Consider the following 19,898-nt stretch of genomic DNA (forward strand, 5'->3'; position numbering starts at 1 on the left):
CATTTGGTCGTTAACTATTTGTCTATTCTGTGCACTTTCTATCTTTTCTCTCAGTCTGAAGTACGTGTATTATTTGGCCCTCTTTCGTTCCCATGTGTGGCCATCGTATAAACTACTTAGGGTGGACTGGAGAGTAGCCGTGTGGCGAGCACCTTGCAGGCATGCCATAGGTAAGTCTGTATGTGCCTGTCCATGCACTGTGACAGCTATGCTGACAGTATACCCAGCCATTTGCTTGCTTGAAATGGGAAGCTTTGTATTCTTTGGATCCAGTTATAAACAGGGTGGCAATATGTTTAAAATTTTTGAGCATCAAGTGAAACACTGATTTTGTACAATTAATAGGATAATTAGACTAAAGGTTCTATGTAACCTCTTCCTCTTCAAAAACGTAGCAATGAAGCAGAGGGTTAGTTTGAAACCTCTAACCGGTAATGGTTCGGGAACTCTACCAAAACCTGTACTTCCAAAAATGTCAAAATGCACAGTCATGGATAGAATATGTTAATGTGAGTTTCATGATCCTTGGTCAAGCATACATTCAACATTTCATCAGGCTCACTACTGGACAACCAGCATCATTTGTCAGCTGTAAAAGAACCACTTTCTGTCATTTGTAATCACGCCCTTTCAGAGGGTGTGGTGTCCCTGATGGATAAAAAGTGATTTTAGATCGTTTCTTAAAGAAGGTCCTGCTAACACTTCTCCCATAAGCAATGTTAGCTCCCTGTTTTCGGTCCACTATCTTGAGAAATTTGAGAAACGGGTACTTTAGGAGAAGTGACAATGTTGAACCGTGACTTTGCCTGAAATCCAGGTTGGGCCCGCTGAAGCGCCAGAACCTTTCATCATCGCAGAGACTTTCAGAAATGCACTGAGGCCTCATGCTGGACCAAGCCGCTGTCGTGGAACCCATACCCAGCCTGCTGAGGAGACCCTCACGTTGCCGAGAGAAAAAGCTAAAACAAGTGACTAGGTCAGAAGGTATAAACTTGACTGGGGCCTACAACACACTGTATCTGACCCACGCTCCATTGTAAGCAGCCTGAAACTTTGATTTGTCACAGTTAAGCACGACCAGATGTCTCAAACTTGCAAATTTTTAAGAATTTATATCTCCGGTTTCCCACATTGAATGTTTGATGTTGTGATGTTATTTTAATCAGAAAAATATTTCCTATTTGTAAATTTGGTGATGCATTTTTATTGTTTATTGTGTCTTACGTATATAATGTATTCGTTTTTTTAAATGCTTTACACGCCTTTCTCCTAAATTAAGCAAGCCGGCTCACAGCCAGCTACCAAGGGTTGTGCAATGGAATAATTTATTGAGACCTCGACTGTACCTTATATTGTGATTGTGGATTTATTACTATAGGTAGGTCCCTACCTAATCCCACTAATAAACCACCTTCCATCATTGCTGGTACCCAAAAGGATTATTTTGTAATCCTTATGACCAGTACATAAAAGCTTTAATGGAGTTTGACCTGAATACCTACAGACAAAAGTGCAGCAGTATTGTCAAATGAGCACATTACACTCTTCAGATGGCAATATTTTAGTGGTATCAAAGTTTACTCATAACTGAATTGGCGGCAGGGCCTTTTCGATGCAGGTGGGATATATCTGGATCAAGCTGCTTATCGAACCACATTTCAGTTCTGGCCTCATCAAGTTCAGAAAAGCTTCAAAACTATAAACTATATTCAAGCTGCAAATCATCTAATTCTGACAATTATCAATACTAGGACACATTCCTAGGTAACAGTGTTCTCTAGAACTCTTTATAATAATATTAATATTATTAATAATAATAATAATAATGATCACTTAAAATAGTTATTTTCTAGATGTTGAAAAATTCAGATTTCTACTAATGTTGTGCGAACCACAGTAAATGTATTTTTTCTTGCAGTGTGAAAAAGGATGCCAACTACTACTTATTTATGAGTCTAAAATCTTGTTCAAATGAGTTGCATGTGATTTTAAAGAGGTCATTGCTGAATGATATCACAGTATATCTCAAAACCCCAACTGACATCATCAATCAAAACAACATTCTACAGTGTCTATTGCAGGTGATTGATTTGCAAGACTGGGCAAAGAGAACTATTTTTCTCTAAGCTAGATGACCCCTTAAAAATGTAATGAAGTCCACTGGCACAATACTTTCAGTGAGCACACTGAGAGTTATAAAGAGCTCCGGAATGTGGATTTTAGTTGTACAGGTGATTACAGCAACAACACTTTCTTTGTGGAGAATTCTGAGAAAGAGGGTCACACCCCTGTGAAGAAAGTCCAGGAAACCCATCATTCCATTTGTATTTTTATTGTAAAGTTCATCCTATCACCCAAAACTGGGCATCAATATGTGGGGAAAAATTCAAAACAGATTGCAGATTATAATTATCATATTTTTTAAAATGAACATGGAGGCAGAGAGCAGCTCTGTGTTCCAGAAGTGTTCCATTACTAGAAATGACAATAGCAAATAAACCATGCCGATTGCTGCATTAACGTCTTCTAGGTTTACCAGGTCAGCTCATCTGTGGATTGCCAGGTAAAAGTGCCTAAAGCCCAAAGGAATAAATAACAGTAAAAAGTTCCTTTTGCATGTTACAGTACAAAGCAGACCTGAGATGACTTTTACAGAATAGCAAACTATTTTAAAAAGTTAGTGTGTGATCGTACTGCATCTTGGTCTGCTAGTTTTGCCGGAGCCTTCACTCCAAAGGAGATGATGGAGTTTTCAAACCTAATATAACCAGGCCAACTTGTCAGTCAGTATTGAGGCATCATCTTCCTTATACCTTTGCACACCCACCCGGTGTGGAAAGCTTTTAAATACGCCAGACAGTCAACTTTGTGGACAATGTGAGTTTCTGGCCAACTCCAGTCTGTAAGTAGGATTGAAAGGAATATTCATTTCAAATATATTTGAATAACTTAATTTCAAAAGTATTTGAATTCCCAAATCATTCTGACTGCCAGCTGCCAATATCCATCTATGAATCCCAAATAAATGTGTGGGAGCAAATTGAAGATGTAAACTTGAAAAGCATGGCTCTAAAGCTTGATTGAACCCTTAGTTTCATGGAATATGTGCTGCAATGGTGGATTCATCATCCTATCACAAATGATGGGGCATTCTGCTGTTAGTACAAACAGTTGACTTTCCGTCACTTATTCCCTGCTTGAAATCTACATCCCTTCAACTCTGTATGACACATGTCCTCATGTGTGCAGTGCATCCATTTCCAATCAATACTAACTTCACATGTCTTCGTGTAGGTAGCACATCACGTGGAAACCCATACTTTGATATTATTTGCCCTGGTAAATTTATCACAGAAAATATATGATAAAAGTGCGACAATCACTGACCATTTCATCCAAACCAATCATTAGTAGCAGGTTGTAATTGACGACCATGGCTGTACTTAGATGCAATGACGTTGGCAGATTGTGCTAAAATCAATGTGTGTAAAATGGCCTGATACAACAGGTTAATGGCTGGTTGAACAAGAGACAATACTTCTAGAAGAGCATACTCAATAGATTCAAAAGTCTAAGGCTGAACTTTCTTGCTGTGGAAAGGAAACCAATTGCTGATCTGGAGATGTTGACCTGCCATTGCTTTAGGAATATTTCTCACCATCGGAACAGCTGAAGTGCTCAATCTCTACTGCTGGACCATCTGAACAATACATTATTGGTTGTTTACAAGGGTCTTCATTGACACAGTTCTTGGAAGCGACTGTCAAGATCTGGTCTGTAAAGAGAAAAAGAGAAGGGTCAAGAGAAGGGCTGGAGGTGTGGCTTACCAGGCCTGACATCAAGGACATTGGCTTGGCCACGTCACTGAATCCACTAAACCTTAGCCAATGAATGTGGATTGTGAAAGAGGTATTCTCAATGAAAGGATACTAGAATAAAAGTCTTTTTCACATGTATTTCCAAATACACACTGTTGAATATTTACATGCTTCTCTAGAATTTTTTTAATATTTCTCTGGAATTTACAAGATAACATTAGACTAGAAAAGGACGTGTAACACAATTTTGCGCATGCAACAAAAAACACACACTGATTGTCCACATGCACACCACCATTTATTCTTCTTACATCTCTATTGATTCCATGCACTGGCTACAACCCTCCGCCTTCTTCATAAACTTCTCAATATTATATACACTACGTGTAGAAATGTAAATGAGTTTGGGATACCAGGTAGAGGATCTTCTCCACTTTGTGCTATAATCAGACATTATTCCTCCCCATTATTACCTGACGCTTAGCTCTTATGATGCAGGCTTCCACTATAACCATGAATGATGCGGAGGGGACTTGATAAAGTGATAAAAGCTACAACCCCTCAGTTCAAGGGAAGCCAGAGTGGTGAACTTTTTTAATCTTATAGAACCTATACATTCCAATTTTATTCTGCCACAGTCTTCCATAAGCAAAAAACACTGGTGTGATTCAGAATGAGTGAGTTTAGGCAGGAACTTCATAGGAATATTTTAGATCTTCTACAGAATGGAAAGAAGTAAATATATGTAGGAAGAAATATAAAAAGAGTGAGGTAGTCTGCCTTACTGAGAGAATGCATGATCTGACTCTATTTAGGAGTTTCCATATGAGGGGGAGGAACATGTCCTCAAAAGATTAAAAGGTACAGATGTGAATCAATAAATATATCTCTGAGAGGTAATCCTGTTCCTGCCACACAGTGCTTTTAAGGAAGGTCCTTGCCTGTGGGCCCACACTGATGGGCCAATCTTTCAGGGCACTGTTCAACGTCAAAGCCCAGCATTTTTAATGGTGAACCATGTGTTTGGGTAGATAGAGCCATTCTGTGGCAAAACCTGTGGGGTCTAGGAAGAAGGTAATGTTCTTTGAAACCTGTCTGCTTCTTTCATAAGCAAAACCAGACTCAGGCTCTTTAACATAGTTCCCTATGTGACTCCCTGTGTTTCATCTCGCTTTAAGTCATATGCTTTGATCACATTCCTGCCTGACTAACAGTCTGTAGGTGACCCCTTCTCTTACAAAGCCCCTTCTTAGTCAAATACCCCTAAAAGCAGGATGGGTTAGCATACCATATTGGCGTATCTTTCCTCCAAAATCCATGCATTTGGTCTCCAGGCCGGTGCACTCCATGGTTTCATTAGACTGGCAGGTAGTGGCGTTTTCAGCATGACACACAGGGCATCGCACTCCGTTGGGCGTGTTGTTCCTGGGTGGTACTGTGAAGCCAGAGAAAAGGAAAATAAAAATTTGTTTGGGTAAACCTGACTTTATTCTGTGCATTGCTGGGTGGGATGGATACTTACTCGGGTCAATTACACTATGGTAATAAGGCCTATATTTGATCTACTCCTTTTTATATACCATGAACACCTAACAGAATATCAGGCAACTGCCCCTCACATAAAAGTGTGTGTGTGGGGGATGTTCATTTTTTCATTTCTGTGCATACATGTTTGTTTCTACGTGTACAGACACAGATGAGTGTGCCTGTATGTGAACACCATTTTTATGTAAATACACATATAAGTATTCTAAACTGTAAAGGGAAAGGGAAGTGCATTTTTCAAATGCACAGCCACTCCAAAACCTCTGGGCAGCCATTATAGGTTAGTACCTACTAAATGTTATATATTTGAAGCAGTGCAATATCTCCATGACTCTGACTCCCTAACCCAATTATATGTTCACATGCAGTGTCAATCAAATATAGTTAGGGACACATTCTAATAAAAGCACCACACATTATGTTAAACAATGTGAGTTTAGCTCGAACAGAGAAGCAAATTGTCACATTGAGATCTCCGGTCCCTCAATTAATAGGGCTGAATTTTGTTGATGATATAATGAAAGAAAACTCAGATATTGTAGGAGATACTACAGCAGTTGTACAGAACACATTTTTGGGAAAGTATGATGGGTCTTCTTAGTGCTTAATTTTTACTGATGGTTCCCAGTAGCCGGCATCGGTATTTAAATTGTCAACACCAGCACGTTTGCTTTTCAGCCACATGGTGGTGCGCTTTGCCTAATTTTGTGATGAAGACAACAACAATTGTTTAATAATTCTATAAACATTCAAAATGACTGAGGCCTATCATCTAGATGATAAAAGATTACCTTATGGGGGCAGACATTAGTAATTTTTATGTTTAAAATTCTGAATTGTCATTTGCAGCGCTGACACTTCCAATGAGTGGTACAAGCTGCAGTGGTTTCCCGACAAGAATCCTGGCACCTATTGTTTTACCAATTAAGTCTTCTTATATAAAGGTGATCTCCGCCAATGTTTGAGCAGTACTGTACACATAACATTGGAAATGCCCAGACTCATGGACAGACGCAACACAAAGAAACAGAAGAGGATGGGTGCATGCTACAGATGAGAGTGATGAATACACAGATGCCGTGGTGGAAGGGGAGTTACACATTGTCTTGTTCCCTTTATCCACTGAAAATACAATGTGTGTCCTGGTGGGTTGGTGTAAGCAGCAGGCATGAAGGCTGAGGAATTTCACCTCATTGAAACCTCCTGGCTAAGACCAGCACTGGAATGATGTTCATTTGTGGTGAACTAGCTCAGAGTTGTCTTTTGATGAGGTCACCAGACCCTTTAGGTCTTGAATTGTGGATTCAGCTAGACCTTCTGTAACGCGAAGACCATGGAAGAATGGGGCTCTTACTCCTGTTTCTTCTGGATCAGCCTCAAAGGCTCAATGTTTTACAGGTCTGAGCTCTTCAAATAATTTGAAATGAAAAAGAGAATGTTTTGAGTCATTACCCTTAAAGCTAAGTACAGTATAATATTTGATGTCCACTTACCAACCAGATCTCTTGTGTTGCAGTTTTCCTGGTCACAGAAGCTCTTCAGCATCCGGAACTTGAAGCCTCTGATGCTCTCACTCAGGAAGTAGTTGCTGCAGTTCTGGTTCTTGGCACAGCCCTTGAAGGTCATGGATGTTGTTTGGCCGTCTGTGAAAACACAAAGTCAATAAGGTTACTCGGCTTAAAAGGCCAACAAAACATATTCCCATGATAAAGAATGCCCAGCAAATCAATGCTTGATCAAAACAAATGGGCTGCGATGCTCTCTCCTACAGAGACTGCATTTAGCCACCACTTTCTTAAGATACCATAACCTGTGTTTGTAAAGCACACATTCACTCCTTGTGGTCATCTTGGATCTGTATAAGAGACATTTATTGCTACCCAACTCAACGGTACTCCCTTTATCAATATTATAGGAAAAAAGGCTGAGTAGTACTGTTCAAATTTGACCCTGCCATCATAGAGTAGATGCTTTAGTTCACTGAGGCACTGTATATAGCTTGTCAGGTGAGCCTTCTTGTGACAATTGAGGGGTGCTAAGGTATTAACATCAGCAATGTGTATACGCAGTACACATGTCATACAAGGGGTCTAAAGTGTGCAAAACAGGGCGCTGTTAGTCTTCCTAGTTTTGAAAGTGCCACAAACTCGTACATTTGTGGATATTCCAAACTTTGAACAAATCCTTTTTAGCTCTGGACATGGTCCTAGCATTCATTACTCACCTTCCAAAATGTTGTAGATCAGTTTATCACCCCCAGATGTGATAGGGATGTAGGCAAAATGCCTTATCCAAGGTGAAAATATTTTCCCAAAGGAGAAAAAAAGGGTACATTTCTAAAGCAGGCTGAATTATCCATTGCATAATTCTATGCTCTGTAGAACACCCATAAAGAATGCTTGTGTCTTGTATTCGCCTCAGCACTCCCAAAGAGTTGAGCAGCTCTAACTCTGCTCTTACCTACCTCATGAAATTGGAAGATTTTTTTCTCATCACACAAATCCCAACTTTTTTTACTGCAAATTTAAAAATGGCAAATAAAAACTTCAAATCTAATTGATAGGATTCGCAATTCCATTCTGACTTTTGAAACACCTTCAGCTGTCTTACTAGACTATTGTTTTTTCCAAAACCATAATGCAAAATATGCACATCCACATTTGTCTGCAGGTGTCATCCATTGACCTGCTAAATATTAATTTCCAATTTTCTTCCACCCAACACAGCATACAGCATGGCCACAGGGACAGCCTTCATTTTGAGTCACTGCACAAACCCTGTGGACATTATTCACATCCACCTCTAAATAGTTCATTTTTCTTCAGTGATAAACGTGCTTCTAGGTGTGAGTTTTCACTGAAGTTATTTGTTCTATTGATTTAAAATATCTTCTATTTTCCTGCTTGTAATCCTAATTACATTTGGCCAGAGCAAGTACATTTCTGCGGTTATGTGTATGCCTGAAACGTTGTGCTGGCACCCTCTGTGTATGTCAAGAGTGTATGCACGTGTAGTGCATGTAAGACGTTTAATATTCGGGCTGAGTGTATGGGTTCCATGTTGGATACCCTTGTCCTGGCATAGGACAGATAAAGGGTAAAGGATGCATTGTAGTGCCTGAATTCTTTTGCTTGTTGAGTGGTGATCCAGACCCAGAAGTGAGTAGGTTGGAGACAGGCCTACCTTCAAAAATGTCATAAAGCCTTTTGATATTAAGGGACTGCTGATTACTTTTCCTGAACACTACCATTTGTTTGATGGCAGAAGGGAGGTGTGGGAGTAGAGTTTTGTTGTTTGGGGTGAGGGCATTTCAAGTCAAGTCAAGTCAAGTCAATAAATTTATATAGCGCGCTACATACCCAGAGGGTCTCAAGGCGCTTGAAGAAGGGTGGGGAGTTACTTGTCAAATATCCACGTTTTAAGTTGCTTTCTGAATGCTAGGTGGTTCTGAGTAAGGTGAAGGTGAGTGGGAAGTGAATTCCAGGTTTTAGCTGCCAGGTAGGAGAAGGATCTACCTCCCATAGTGGTTTTGTTGATGCGAGTAACAGTGGCAAGGGCTTGGTTGGAGGATCGTAGCTGGCGGGGGGGGGGTGGTGAAGGACAGTCGTGTGTTGAGGCATTCGGGTCCGATTTCGTAGAGTGCTTTGTGTGCGTGGGTTAGGAGCCGGAAAGTAATCCTCTTATTGACGGGGAGCCAGTGGAGGTTTTTCAGGTGACCAGAGATGTGTTCTTTACGCGGGATGTCTAATATGAGCCTGGCTGAAGCGTTCTGGATGCGTTGGAGTTTTTTCTGGAGTTTTGCGGTGGTACCGGCGTAGAGGGTGTTTCCGTAGTCCAGTCGGCTCGTGACCAGAGCGTGGGTGATTGTTTTTCTAGTTTCGGTGGGAATCCAGCGAAATGTTTTTTTGAGCATGCGAAGAATGTTGAAGCAAGATGAAGAAACTGCGTTGACTTGTCTGTTCATCGAGAGTGAGGAATCCAGGATGACGCCCAGGTTCCGTGCGTGGTCCGTCGGGATGGGTGCTTTTCCAAGGGCCTCTGGCCACCAAGAGTCATCCCAGGCGGAGGGGGAGGTGCCTAGGATGAGGACTTCTGTTTTGTCTGAGTTCAGTTTCAGACGGCTGTGCTTCATCCATTCGGCTACTTCTTTCATTCCTTCATGCAGGTTGGTTTTGGCAGTGTTAGGGTCTCTGGTGAGTGATAGGATCAGTTGAGTGTCGTCGGCGTAGGAGATGATGTTGAGGTTGTGTTGGCGTGCGATGGCCGCGAGGGGGCTCATGTATACGTTGAAGAGGGTGGGGCTGAGTGAAGATCCTTGTGGTACGCCGCAGATGACTTCAGTGGCCTCTGACTTGAATGGTGGAAGGCGGACTCTCTGGGTTCTTCCGGTGAGGAACGAGGTGATCCATTTCAGTGCTTTTCCATGGATTCCGACGTTTCTGAGGCGTTGTAAAAGGGTGCTATGGCAGACTGTGTTGAAGGCTGCGGAGAGGTCGAGGAGGATGAGGGCGACTGTGTCTTCATTGTCCAGTAGTGTTCGAATGTCGTCTGTTGCTGCGATGAGTGCGGTCTCAGTGCTGTGTTTGGCTCGGAAGCCGGACTGTGAGGAGTCGAGGGATTTGTTGGTTTCGAGGAAGGCGGCGAGCTGGTTGTTGACAGCTTTCTCAATGACTTTGGCGGGGAAGGGGAGGAGCGAGATGGGGCGGTAGTTTTTGAGTTCGGTGGGGTCAGCTGTGGGTTTCTTCAGGAGGGCACTGAGTTCTGCGTGTTTCCAGCTTTCCGGGAAGGTTGCGGAGTTGAGGGAGCAGTTGATGACGTCTCGGAGGTGCGGTGCTATAATGGAGTCTGCTTTGTTAAAGATGTGGTGAGGGCATGGGTCTGTGGGGGATCCTGAGTGGATAGAGTTCATCAGACGGATGGTGTCCTCAGTAGAGATTGGCTTCCAGTTATTGAGGAGGTTCAGGGGGGGTGGGGGTCCTGCAGGGGGTTGGGTGGGTTGGTCTTTGGGTCGGTTGTCGAAGCTGTTGTGGATGTCTGCAATTTTGTTGTAGAAGAATGAAGCTAGGGAGTCGCAGAGTGTCAGGACTATGCCGACCCCCATTAAGAGACCTCTGTCAGTCCCAGCAGCTAGGGGAAGATTTCCTGTTTGGAGGCTGTTTCCACTTTGGGGTTCCCTAGAGAAATTAGCTCATGACCACTGTCGGTCGGAGGTGTAGTACGCCTCCGGCTTGTGCCACCATTTCGATGCGGTTAGCGTTCTAGCCTTTTTCAGCAGTCCGCCATTTCCTAATTCCGCACGTTCTATGTGGCGCACTTCAACTGTCCCTTTCCAGCAGTTAGACGCCCTGAGTTTGGCTCCTGTCAATTCACCACGTTCTTTCATAGTTTCCCTCATTTTCCAGTCAGCTTTCACAGAGACTTAGTTCCGGAACCCTTGGAGCGTGTTTACGTTCCGCTCCCGTGGATTCCTGCATTCCGGGCTGTTGCCCCTTCCTCGCCGCGGCCTGTGTCTGGCTGTGCGGACTCTTTCTGTCAAGCGCTCCTCATCTGGGTTTCGTTCCAGTGGGCAAGTACCTCCCGCATTACTCAGAATTGCGGTAAGAACATTTCATTCTCCACACTTGCTGGTACTATCGTTGCCCAGTGCCTGTTTGTCCAGTCATCTGCTTAGAACGTTCCAGTGAATAGAATTCCGAACTGTTCAGTACAATCTCGATCCAGTTGGTGACAAGACTTTGAGTGTTTCGCTCTGTTCCCGAAATTTCGTCAAGTAAATGAGAGTATCTATTATATGCATATGGTAATACTGTTGTCTACCACCTCTACACTTCGCATCATCCTTTCTACCGCTCTACACAAGCAACAAGAGTTCCAACCCTCATATGACTTATTGGGACTAGTAAGAGAGAAGCTAACTCCACACGATAACCAGGTATGATTGAGGAGAGTCGTGAGTGAGAGAGTGTGTCGCCCATGATTTATTAGAACGTTAGTAATGTTCTGCTCCCTGTTACAGGTGTTCCTCAGCCACTCCTTCCAGAGGTAGTTACGAAGACACCAGTGTGGAAGACTCTCTTTGTTGTTTGTTATCCACTTCCCCTTTCCCTTCCACTCCTGGGCTTGGAGCAATCCGGGTGTAGGGGTGTTTGGGAATTCGGAAATTAGCATCGTTGAAGATAGCCGCTCGCTCCCACGGAGATCTGGATATTTCAGGTACTGCTTCTGACACAGAGGGCTTGAGAGGGGGTGATGTCGTTGGAGTTGGCTGAGGGGTTGGTAAATTCCTTGACGATGTTGAATAATTCCTTGCTGTTGTGGGCGTTAATATCTAGTCGGTCCTTGAAAGCGGCTTTCTTGGCATTCCGGATCAGTTGGTGGTGTATGCGGGTGGCGTTTTTGAAGGCGTCTTTGGTGCTGGTGGTTGGGTCTTTTTTCCAGGCCTTCTCAAGGGAGCGACAGAGTTTCTTGGATTTCTTAAGATCATCGTTGAACCAGGAGGCCTTCTTGCTGCCTAGTTTGATTTGTCGTTTTTTCAGAGGTGCTAGGATGTCTGCGCTGTTGGATAGCCATTGGGTGAGGTTAATGGCTGCTTGGTCGGGGTTTGTGGAGTGGGTAGGGGGGTTTTGAAGAAGCGATGAGGAGATTTGGTCGGTGGTGATTTTGTTCCAGTTTCTTTGCAGAGTGGGTTGAGGGTGGTTGTTGGTTGTGGTCTTGTTGTAGGTAAAGTGAACGCAGCTGTGGTCCGTCCAGAGGAGAGCTGTGGTGTGGCTGAAGGAGACATGTTTGCTGGAGGTGAGGATAGGGTCGAGTGTGTGACCTGCGATGTGGGTGGGGGTAGTGACAAGTTGTTTAAGTCCGAGGTTGGCGAGGTTGTCCAGGAGGGTGGTGGTGTTGCGGTCGTTGTTCTTTTCAAGGTGAAAGTTGAGGTCTCCCAAAAGGATGTAATCCTCGGAGGGGAGCGCGTGTGGAGTGATGAAGTCCATGATGTCTTCACTGAATTGTGCGCGGGGTCCTGGTGGCCTGTAAAGGAGGGTGCCTCTGAGTGTGGTCTTGGGGTCGATGTGGATCTGGAAGTGAAGGTGTTCAGAGTTGGCGAGGTTGACGTCTGAGCTTGTTGAGATGCGGATGGATTTCTTATGGACGATAGCGATGCCTCCTCCTGTGCGGCCGGTACGGTCCTTGCGAATGATCTTATAGTCTTCCGGGATGGCAATGGTGATGTCTGGGGCTGATGTGGCGTTCATCCATGTTTCTGTTAGGAAGGCGACGTCCGGAGAGATGGTGTCTAGAAGATTCCAGAGGTCAATGGCGTGCCTGTGGACCGAGCGGGTGTTGAGCAGGATGCATTGTAGGTGGTTGGGGTCGGATATCTGTTGTGTGTTCGTAGATGAGGAGTTGTTCTTGGTGCCGTCGAACTTGCAGGAGTTGCAGGAAAAGGGTCCATGGGTGTGTCCGGGAGCGACTTGGACGCAGTTGGGGGAGCGGCCGGGGTTAAGGGCTAGGAGGGTGGTGGCATCGTAAGAAATGCGGGAGGGGTGGACATTACGAGGACCAGGGGCTCTGGCACTGGGCGCGGTCCAGGCGTGGACGGGCGTAGACGGGCTTACCTTTGGCGCACCTTCGGCGTGGCCGTAGCGCGTGGACGCTGCGCGTTGAGGCATCAGACATAAATGGAGAGAGGAGGGGGCGGAGCGAGGGAGGGGCTGCAGGGAGGTGTGATCGTGGTGGAGGGGCGGGCTGGCAGGCAGAACAACAAACAAAATGGCCGGAAGTATATCACAGCAAATATTTTAAGATCGGCAGCCAGGGAAAAGAAACGTGCAAGTGGGCAGAGGCACAGTTAAACTTGAAAGCGGGCTGACAGAACAATAGGCACAAGCGCTGCAGGCAATATGCAATTAGCTTTCAAAATCGCGCAGTTTCAAAGGTAATGAGCATGAAAGAATGTAAATCAAAATGCGGAGCAAAAATGCCAAGGGTGCAATCAGGAAGCTAGCGCTACGATACCCAGAGTTCAGCGAGCCTGGGGGAGCGACCGGAGCTGCGCGAGGCAGGAGAGTCACAGAGGAGGCACAGGCTGGTCAGCACTCTACAGTCCGTGGGAGGGAGGGGCTGCAGGGAGGTGTGATCGTGGTGGAGGGGCGGGCTGGCAGGCAGAACAACAAACAAAATGGCCGGAAGTATATCACAGCAACTATTTTAAGATCGGCAGCCAGGGAAAAGAAACGTGCAAGTGGGCAGAGGCACAGTTAAACTTGAAAGCGGGCTGACACAACAATAGGCACAAGCGCTGCAGGCAATATGCAATTAGCTTTCAAAATTGCGCAGTTTCAAAGGTAATGAGCATGAAAGAATGTAAATCAAAATGCGAAGCGAAAATGCCAAGGGTGCAATCAGGAAGCTAGCGCTACGATACCCAGAGTTCAGGGAGCCTGGGGGAGCGACCGGAGCTGCGCGAGGCAGGAGAGTCACTTCTAGGTCAGTCCTGCCCCTTTGTCTGTCCTTTAATACTAATTCTCATGAATGCTCTTTCAATTTACATATCACTGGATGAAGTTCTGACTGCTGGGAGACAAGCACACACACACTTAATTTTAGTCTTAGAGAAAAAGCAAAGAGACAAGAACATGTAGGAACCCCTCGTGTATATAATCTTGTAAGATGATATTTGTTTTACCATTGTGTACCCATTTGTCCTGGGTGCCCTGACATGTACCTATTCACCCCACATCTGTTCTTAAACTAGCCGTAAATTGCCAAATGCTGCTCTTTCAAAATCCATACACATCTTCTAAATGTTCAGAACTTGTTTCATTGTAGGATATTTTTCCATTAGCTCACTGCTGTCTGTCACTGGGTCCTGTGATTACAACCCTAATGTTATATTGTAAACCAGGGACTCGTGAGGTGGACCATGCATTTAATATTTGTAGCCTCTGGGAATTGTTTGGACCTGCAATTCCCTATTAACTGTCAAGTATCCTTGCAGTTGAGCTCATGGATCTTTTAGAAGACTGGTCCCTGTTGTGGTCCCGCGATTAGATCAGCATCATTCATGAAGTCCTTTCAATGAATGAGTCTCTTCCACTAATTTGTAACAGAGACATGCCATTGGCTCTCTGTATTTCCTATCTGAAAATAGAGATTACTGAGTGAGCAGGTCAGTGACTGGTTATGCACTTTCCCACTGGCTACCTTTGAATTTATGAAAGCCTCTGATCAGTCCTTTAATGTGGTCCTGTGATTGAATGGTTCTTCTCCATTGGACCCTGAGATTAGGGCTTCATCTTCTCATTATCTGTTCATGAGTCCTGGTTTTGTTTCTTCCTTGTGTTGAATCTAGGGTAAAGTTCTTGGACCTTCACCTTCTCACAGAATATCACTGGGGCATCAAAGTGAAGCTATCCCATCCCATTGTCTATACTGAGAAACGTTTCATTGGACCTTCTTATTATTATTTTCTATGGGAAATGATTCTATAATTTTCTCTGGAGGGCTGAGATTGGACATGTATCATCTCATTGTCTATACCAAAATTTGAAGTAGGACCCTCTTCTTGTTATTTTGCATAAACGGTTGTGATTGGACCTTTGTCTTCAGGTAGTGTATCACTGGAGAATACACAGGTTCCAATATAATGCACTTCTCTGTCCTGAGACACTTGCTAGGTCTGTCATTGTATTACTTTCTGTGAATAGCAGTGAATGGGGATGCATCTGATGGTAGTGGCCTAATCGTATTATTTTCTGCTGAGTGCTGGGATTGGCCCTGTGCCATGCCAAGGTCTACACCAAGGGACTTTGATAGGCTATTCATCCTATTATATCAATGGAGGATTGTGATTGGACCTGCACCTTCCCATCTTTAACCATTGCTCCATCTCATTGGAGCTTCATTTGACTTCTGTATACCAGTGTCCTATGGTTTGACCCTACCATCCATTAGCCTTCCATAAACCCTCAGAAAATATCTGTCAACAGGTGTGGCTTCCTGGACTACATTTCCCTGTCCTAAAGAAGACCAAAGCATCCAGTTTCTCCCTCACTGGCCTCTCACGTGCCACACCCCTACCTCATCAGACAGGCCCATTGATACCCCTGGATCCCTTTCAAAGAAGCACCCCATACTGCTGTGTTGCACCTGTTATCCACACAAGAGGAACCCTTTACCGCAGCCCTGGCACGCGTCCCCGTGACACCTACCGTATGTAAACTCCAGGTAGGTGTTGTCGCACCTGGTCGCGTAGCCTTCACAGACGGTCTGGTTGCCGGAACATGTTGTGCCATTGAGGTTCGAACAAACTTCGCAGCTCAGTGACTCTCCTGCAAGAAAAAGTCCTAATTCATTAATGTATTAGGACGAGGGAGGAAATGCACAACAGATAAAAGTACCAAATGCCCACCCACCAAAAAATATATCCTATTGCTACTTGAACAGAAGAGAAGCACAGCCTAGCAGTGGGATATCCAATAGGATTGGATTTGTATCAGCTTAAGTGCGGTTGTGTCGATGGGTGAGGTAGTGCATATAATGTAATGATTCAACAGTTAGGTGAATGCAGCAATGTTTGAGTTGGTGAATTATCGAATGCATGAGTGGTCGAGTACATGTATTAAATGTTAATAGCCAATCCCGCTGGAAAAAGCTGGATTTTGCTGTGCAGATTTATTTCAGCATAACTGTGGATCAACCCACATAATATACCCTCTGCTGCTGAATGTGTATATTTAAAATAACATTATAAAATGTGTTTAAAATAAAGCTGCAACTTGTGGTAACTAAGCTTAGATGCAGAAACTTTGTTGAGTTGTTAATTGCTGTATTAATGTCTCTCCTACTAAAAAGGTGAAACCATTGTCCATTTATTGGCCTCGGTGCTGCCTTTTGTCAGGAGCCTGAAATAACTCCTAATGCATTTAGGATACATTTCAAACAGGTTAGAAATCAAGATTCTTTCTATGTCAATGAGGAAAATGTAAAGCACTCAAAGTAAAAAAAAACACAGAAAGTTAAGAAAAGTCAAAGACGTATTCATTATTCATTGGGGCGCTTCATGGGCGTCCGAGCTTCTGCAGGGGGCACACATGGGAGCTTGTTCATCCAAGCACATGAAGGAAAACAAGGGAACCTTTTCTCCACAGGCTGTCTCCCACACAATGCATAGCACTACGTTATTCTGCAGGGCTATTTAAATACCAAATCATACATGTGTGTAAAGACACCCAAGGGCTGAAAACTGGGCACAGGGGTTGACGCACTGTGACATCGATCATGAAAACACTAACAGCAGGGGGCCTGGAGGAAAACAATAACATTGAGACAATATTTTTTTACAGGAGAGTCAGAAATAAATATGTATCTCAGACAATATTTCTGTCGATGATATTTTTATATACAACCACAGGTTCACCAGAAACAAGGGTAAAGCTTGGAGGGAGTATTTTGGAAACAGAATACTCATTTTGAAGAAGTTGATGGAGTTACAAACAAAATGTCATTAAAAGAGTTCATCTCAGGCTAGTGAGAGGAGGCAGTGGAATTTGCAGGCTGGATGGCCCTATCTGTCGTTCAAAAAAACAGATACTAAAGTGCCTATAATCTGGAAGAATTCAGCTTTTTATGCAAGATGGCAGAATTCCTCTGGGCAGTGTCAGTTGACGCGTTTGTGTTGCCAGTGACCGGAACCTAAAACGTGCCTGAACATCCAAAAAGCTCTGGAGGTGTCCAGGATTTTGTTGTAAACAATCTGCAAGGACCTCTCAAGTTAACAAATTAAAGATTTGTTAGTCAAATAATCAAGAAATGAACATCTCTAAGTGCATCAATCAATGATCCTGTAATTGAACCTAGAAAACATCATATCCAATAGAAAGACTTGTATCAAAATCTCCCCTGGTCAATTCTTACCATGACACACATACCAAGAAAATCATGGAAGAAACCACTGCAGACTACATGCAATATCACATCTCTGCATTGCAGTGGTTCAAAATCTGAGGGATTTAACTGACCTCTAGATAGGAAAGCAAAGAGGATGCTGAGGCTTGCAAGGAGTGCCTTCATGGCGATGAAGAGTTTGAAGATTGATGTGACGTGGCTGAGGATCTGATCGTCGTCTTCTACAGGGTGCTGTAGAGCAGGCTATTTATTCCCTGGTGTATATGTTGGAATATCCCCAGTTTGCATAATGAGATTGAGAAATGCTTTTCCTGGCACACCCTGCCCTCATCTTCCACCTCCTCGCCCGCCTCGCAGGTGAAACTACCTGTTCTCGATTGCCAAAATCCGTCCTTTAATCATGACCATTATACTGTGCACTGTTAGTAAATTTACACCATGTGCTAATCAAAAGGTAAAATTACCTCCGGAGAAAGAGGTGCCCATTAAATAGTCGGACACGCTAGCCCCAACTTGTCCATTCCCTCAGCACAGGTACCGTTCATCTTCTCTGTGCTGGGAAAGGACCAAGAGTTCAGATGAAGAATTCAATGAAGAAAGAACCTGCAGAGTAGGTTGGATTGTGAAGGCAGCTGTAGTCTGCTGAGGCCAGCTCACCCTACAGTGTGAGTTCTACACACAGGGATGCCCATTCCTATTTCTTCAATGAAGACAGACTCAATTCTTGACCAGAATTTCACTGGCTACCACTGTGTGGAGTCCATGAATACAAAAAATTATTATTATGGTCTTGTTTTTCACTTTGTTATGTACTTTACAAGGGACCTGTGATGCCTTGTTTCCTAAGCCAGGTAGCTGTAGATGGTTCAGTGCCTGAGGGCAGCCACGTGGGCCAATACAGGTTCTTTGTTGTGAAGCCAACAGTGAGTCACCTTTGGTCCAAGCCCATCTGCCGGGAAGCCTTGCTACATATGGAGGAAGCTGAGTGGCACCGGTGATTACCTCATCCCTTTCTGATCACATGATAAGTGGGAAAGGATAGGAAAAGGAAGGATCTCTGTGATGCAAACACTGTGTCCAGTCATTTGAGAAATAAATATTCTCTTATTCATGGATGACATTACTAATATTAATCTGTCTCCTCCAGAAAATTTAACTTCTTGCCATGATTTGCATCTTTAAAGATTGCAGTTACAGAAGACTGCTTACAGGTAAGAAGGGTGGTTTAAGAGCACGGAGATCGAAAAAAGCGCTTTCGTCAGCGAAATCATCTTAGCAACTCCTGTATCTAGGTTTAATTGTCACACTAAACAATGCATCTAATGAGTTACAAATCTCAATACTAACCCAGAGCAGATGGAGTTAGTCGTTTACCTGCTTGTAACATGGAAGAGCAAATCCTAGAAAGAGCCTGACGTCAGTTACAGCCTGATTCATGAAGTGAAATTGCGCCCGCAATCGCTGCGAAAACGCAAATGCGGGCGCAATTTCCGTAATCGGCATTCAACAACAAAATAGCGAATTCGCAAACAAATATTTGCGAATTCGCTAATATATTCGCAGAATCCCTGCCGCTGAGCATTAGCGAATCGGAAATAGCGACACACCACGGAATCTGCGAAAATAATAGCGAATTCGCAAAACAAATCACAATCGATATTCAAGAAAAATCACAATTAGCGAAAAACCCAAAAATCGCATTTTGCACGGCGCAAAATAAGGACAACTCAAAGCAGGTGGTAACCATGAAAGCCATGGAAAAAAAACTTTCAAAAAACCGTTGTCCTATCACCAACAGGTACTGGCCTGACCAATCACACATAAGGACCATCAGCAGCAGCAGCATTAGGAGTCCCACAATGCCAGGAATGTACATGGTGGTGAGGCGTCGCAGGCTACAGCGATTAGCACGGAGGAGACGCAGGATCCAGGACAGGATATTCCGCCAGCGGGTCACCTTGCTGGGCCAAACCAGGGAGCAGATATATGCTAAATACAGGCTGAATGGGGAAATGATAATGCAGCTAATACAGGACCTTGACCCCCTGATGCAGCACCCAACAAGCCGTACCAATGCTGTGCCTACACATGTGCAGGTATTGTGTAGCCTGCACCTCCTGACCTCCGGAAGTTTCCAGGGGGTAGTAGCGGCTGCTGGGGGAATATCCCAGCCCACCATGTCACGCTGCCTCCACACTTTTGTTGACGCCATGCTCACCCAGCTACACCGTCACATCAAATTCCCCGCCAGCCTACAGGAATTGGACATGACAAAGCTACAATTCTACAATGTAGCCCATTTTCCACATGTGCTCGGATGTATAGACTGTACCCACGTCGCCATCCGCCCACCAGCTGGCATGGAGTATATGTTCCGCAATAGAAAGTGCTACCACTCCCTCAACATCCAGATGGTCTGCAATGCCAAGACATACATCACTGACATCGTCGCACGGTACCCAGGGAGTACCCATGACTCCTTCATTTTCCGGCACAGCGGACTCCACACACGACTGGTCAGGGGAGAGTTTGGGGAAGGACACCTACTTGGTAAGTACACTTTGATTGAAATGTCACATTGCAAAGATGTAACAGCGCAGCACAGGCAATCACCATCTGCTCCTCTCATTCAGGTGA

General features: G+C 44.1%; 1 protein-coding gene across 1 annotated transcript; it reads right to left on the reverse strand.

Annotated features, from left to right (window-relative positions):
• Positions 1-2,318: 2,318 nt before the first annotated feature.
• LOC147700987 (phospholipase A2 inhibitor and Ly6/PLAUR domain-containing protein-like) lies at positions 2,319-17,492 on the reverse strand. Its single transcript, XM_086929813.1, has 5 exons — positions 17,375-17,492; positions 15,566-15,685; positions 6,857-7,006; positions 5,107-5,253; positions 2,319-3,775 (listed from the first exon to the last, which is right to left on the reverse strand). The coding sequence occupies exons 1-5, from the start codon at positions 17,424-17,426 to the stop codon at positions 3,642-3,644; spliced, it is 603 nt and encodes a 200-aa protein (XP_086785939.1). The 5' UTR covers positions 17,427-17,492; the 3' UTR covers positions 2,319-3,641.
• Between the last annotated feature and the right edge of the window lie 2,406 nt (positions 17,493-19,898).

This window comes from Lissotriton vulgaris, chromosome 7, assembly GCF_964263255.1.
Source record: "Lissotriton vulgaris chromosome 7, aLisVul1.2, whole genome shotgun sequence".
NCBI classification, from domain to species: Eukaryota; Metazoa; Chordata; class Amphibia; order Caudata; family Salamandridae; genus Lissotriton; species Lissotriton vulgaris.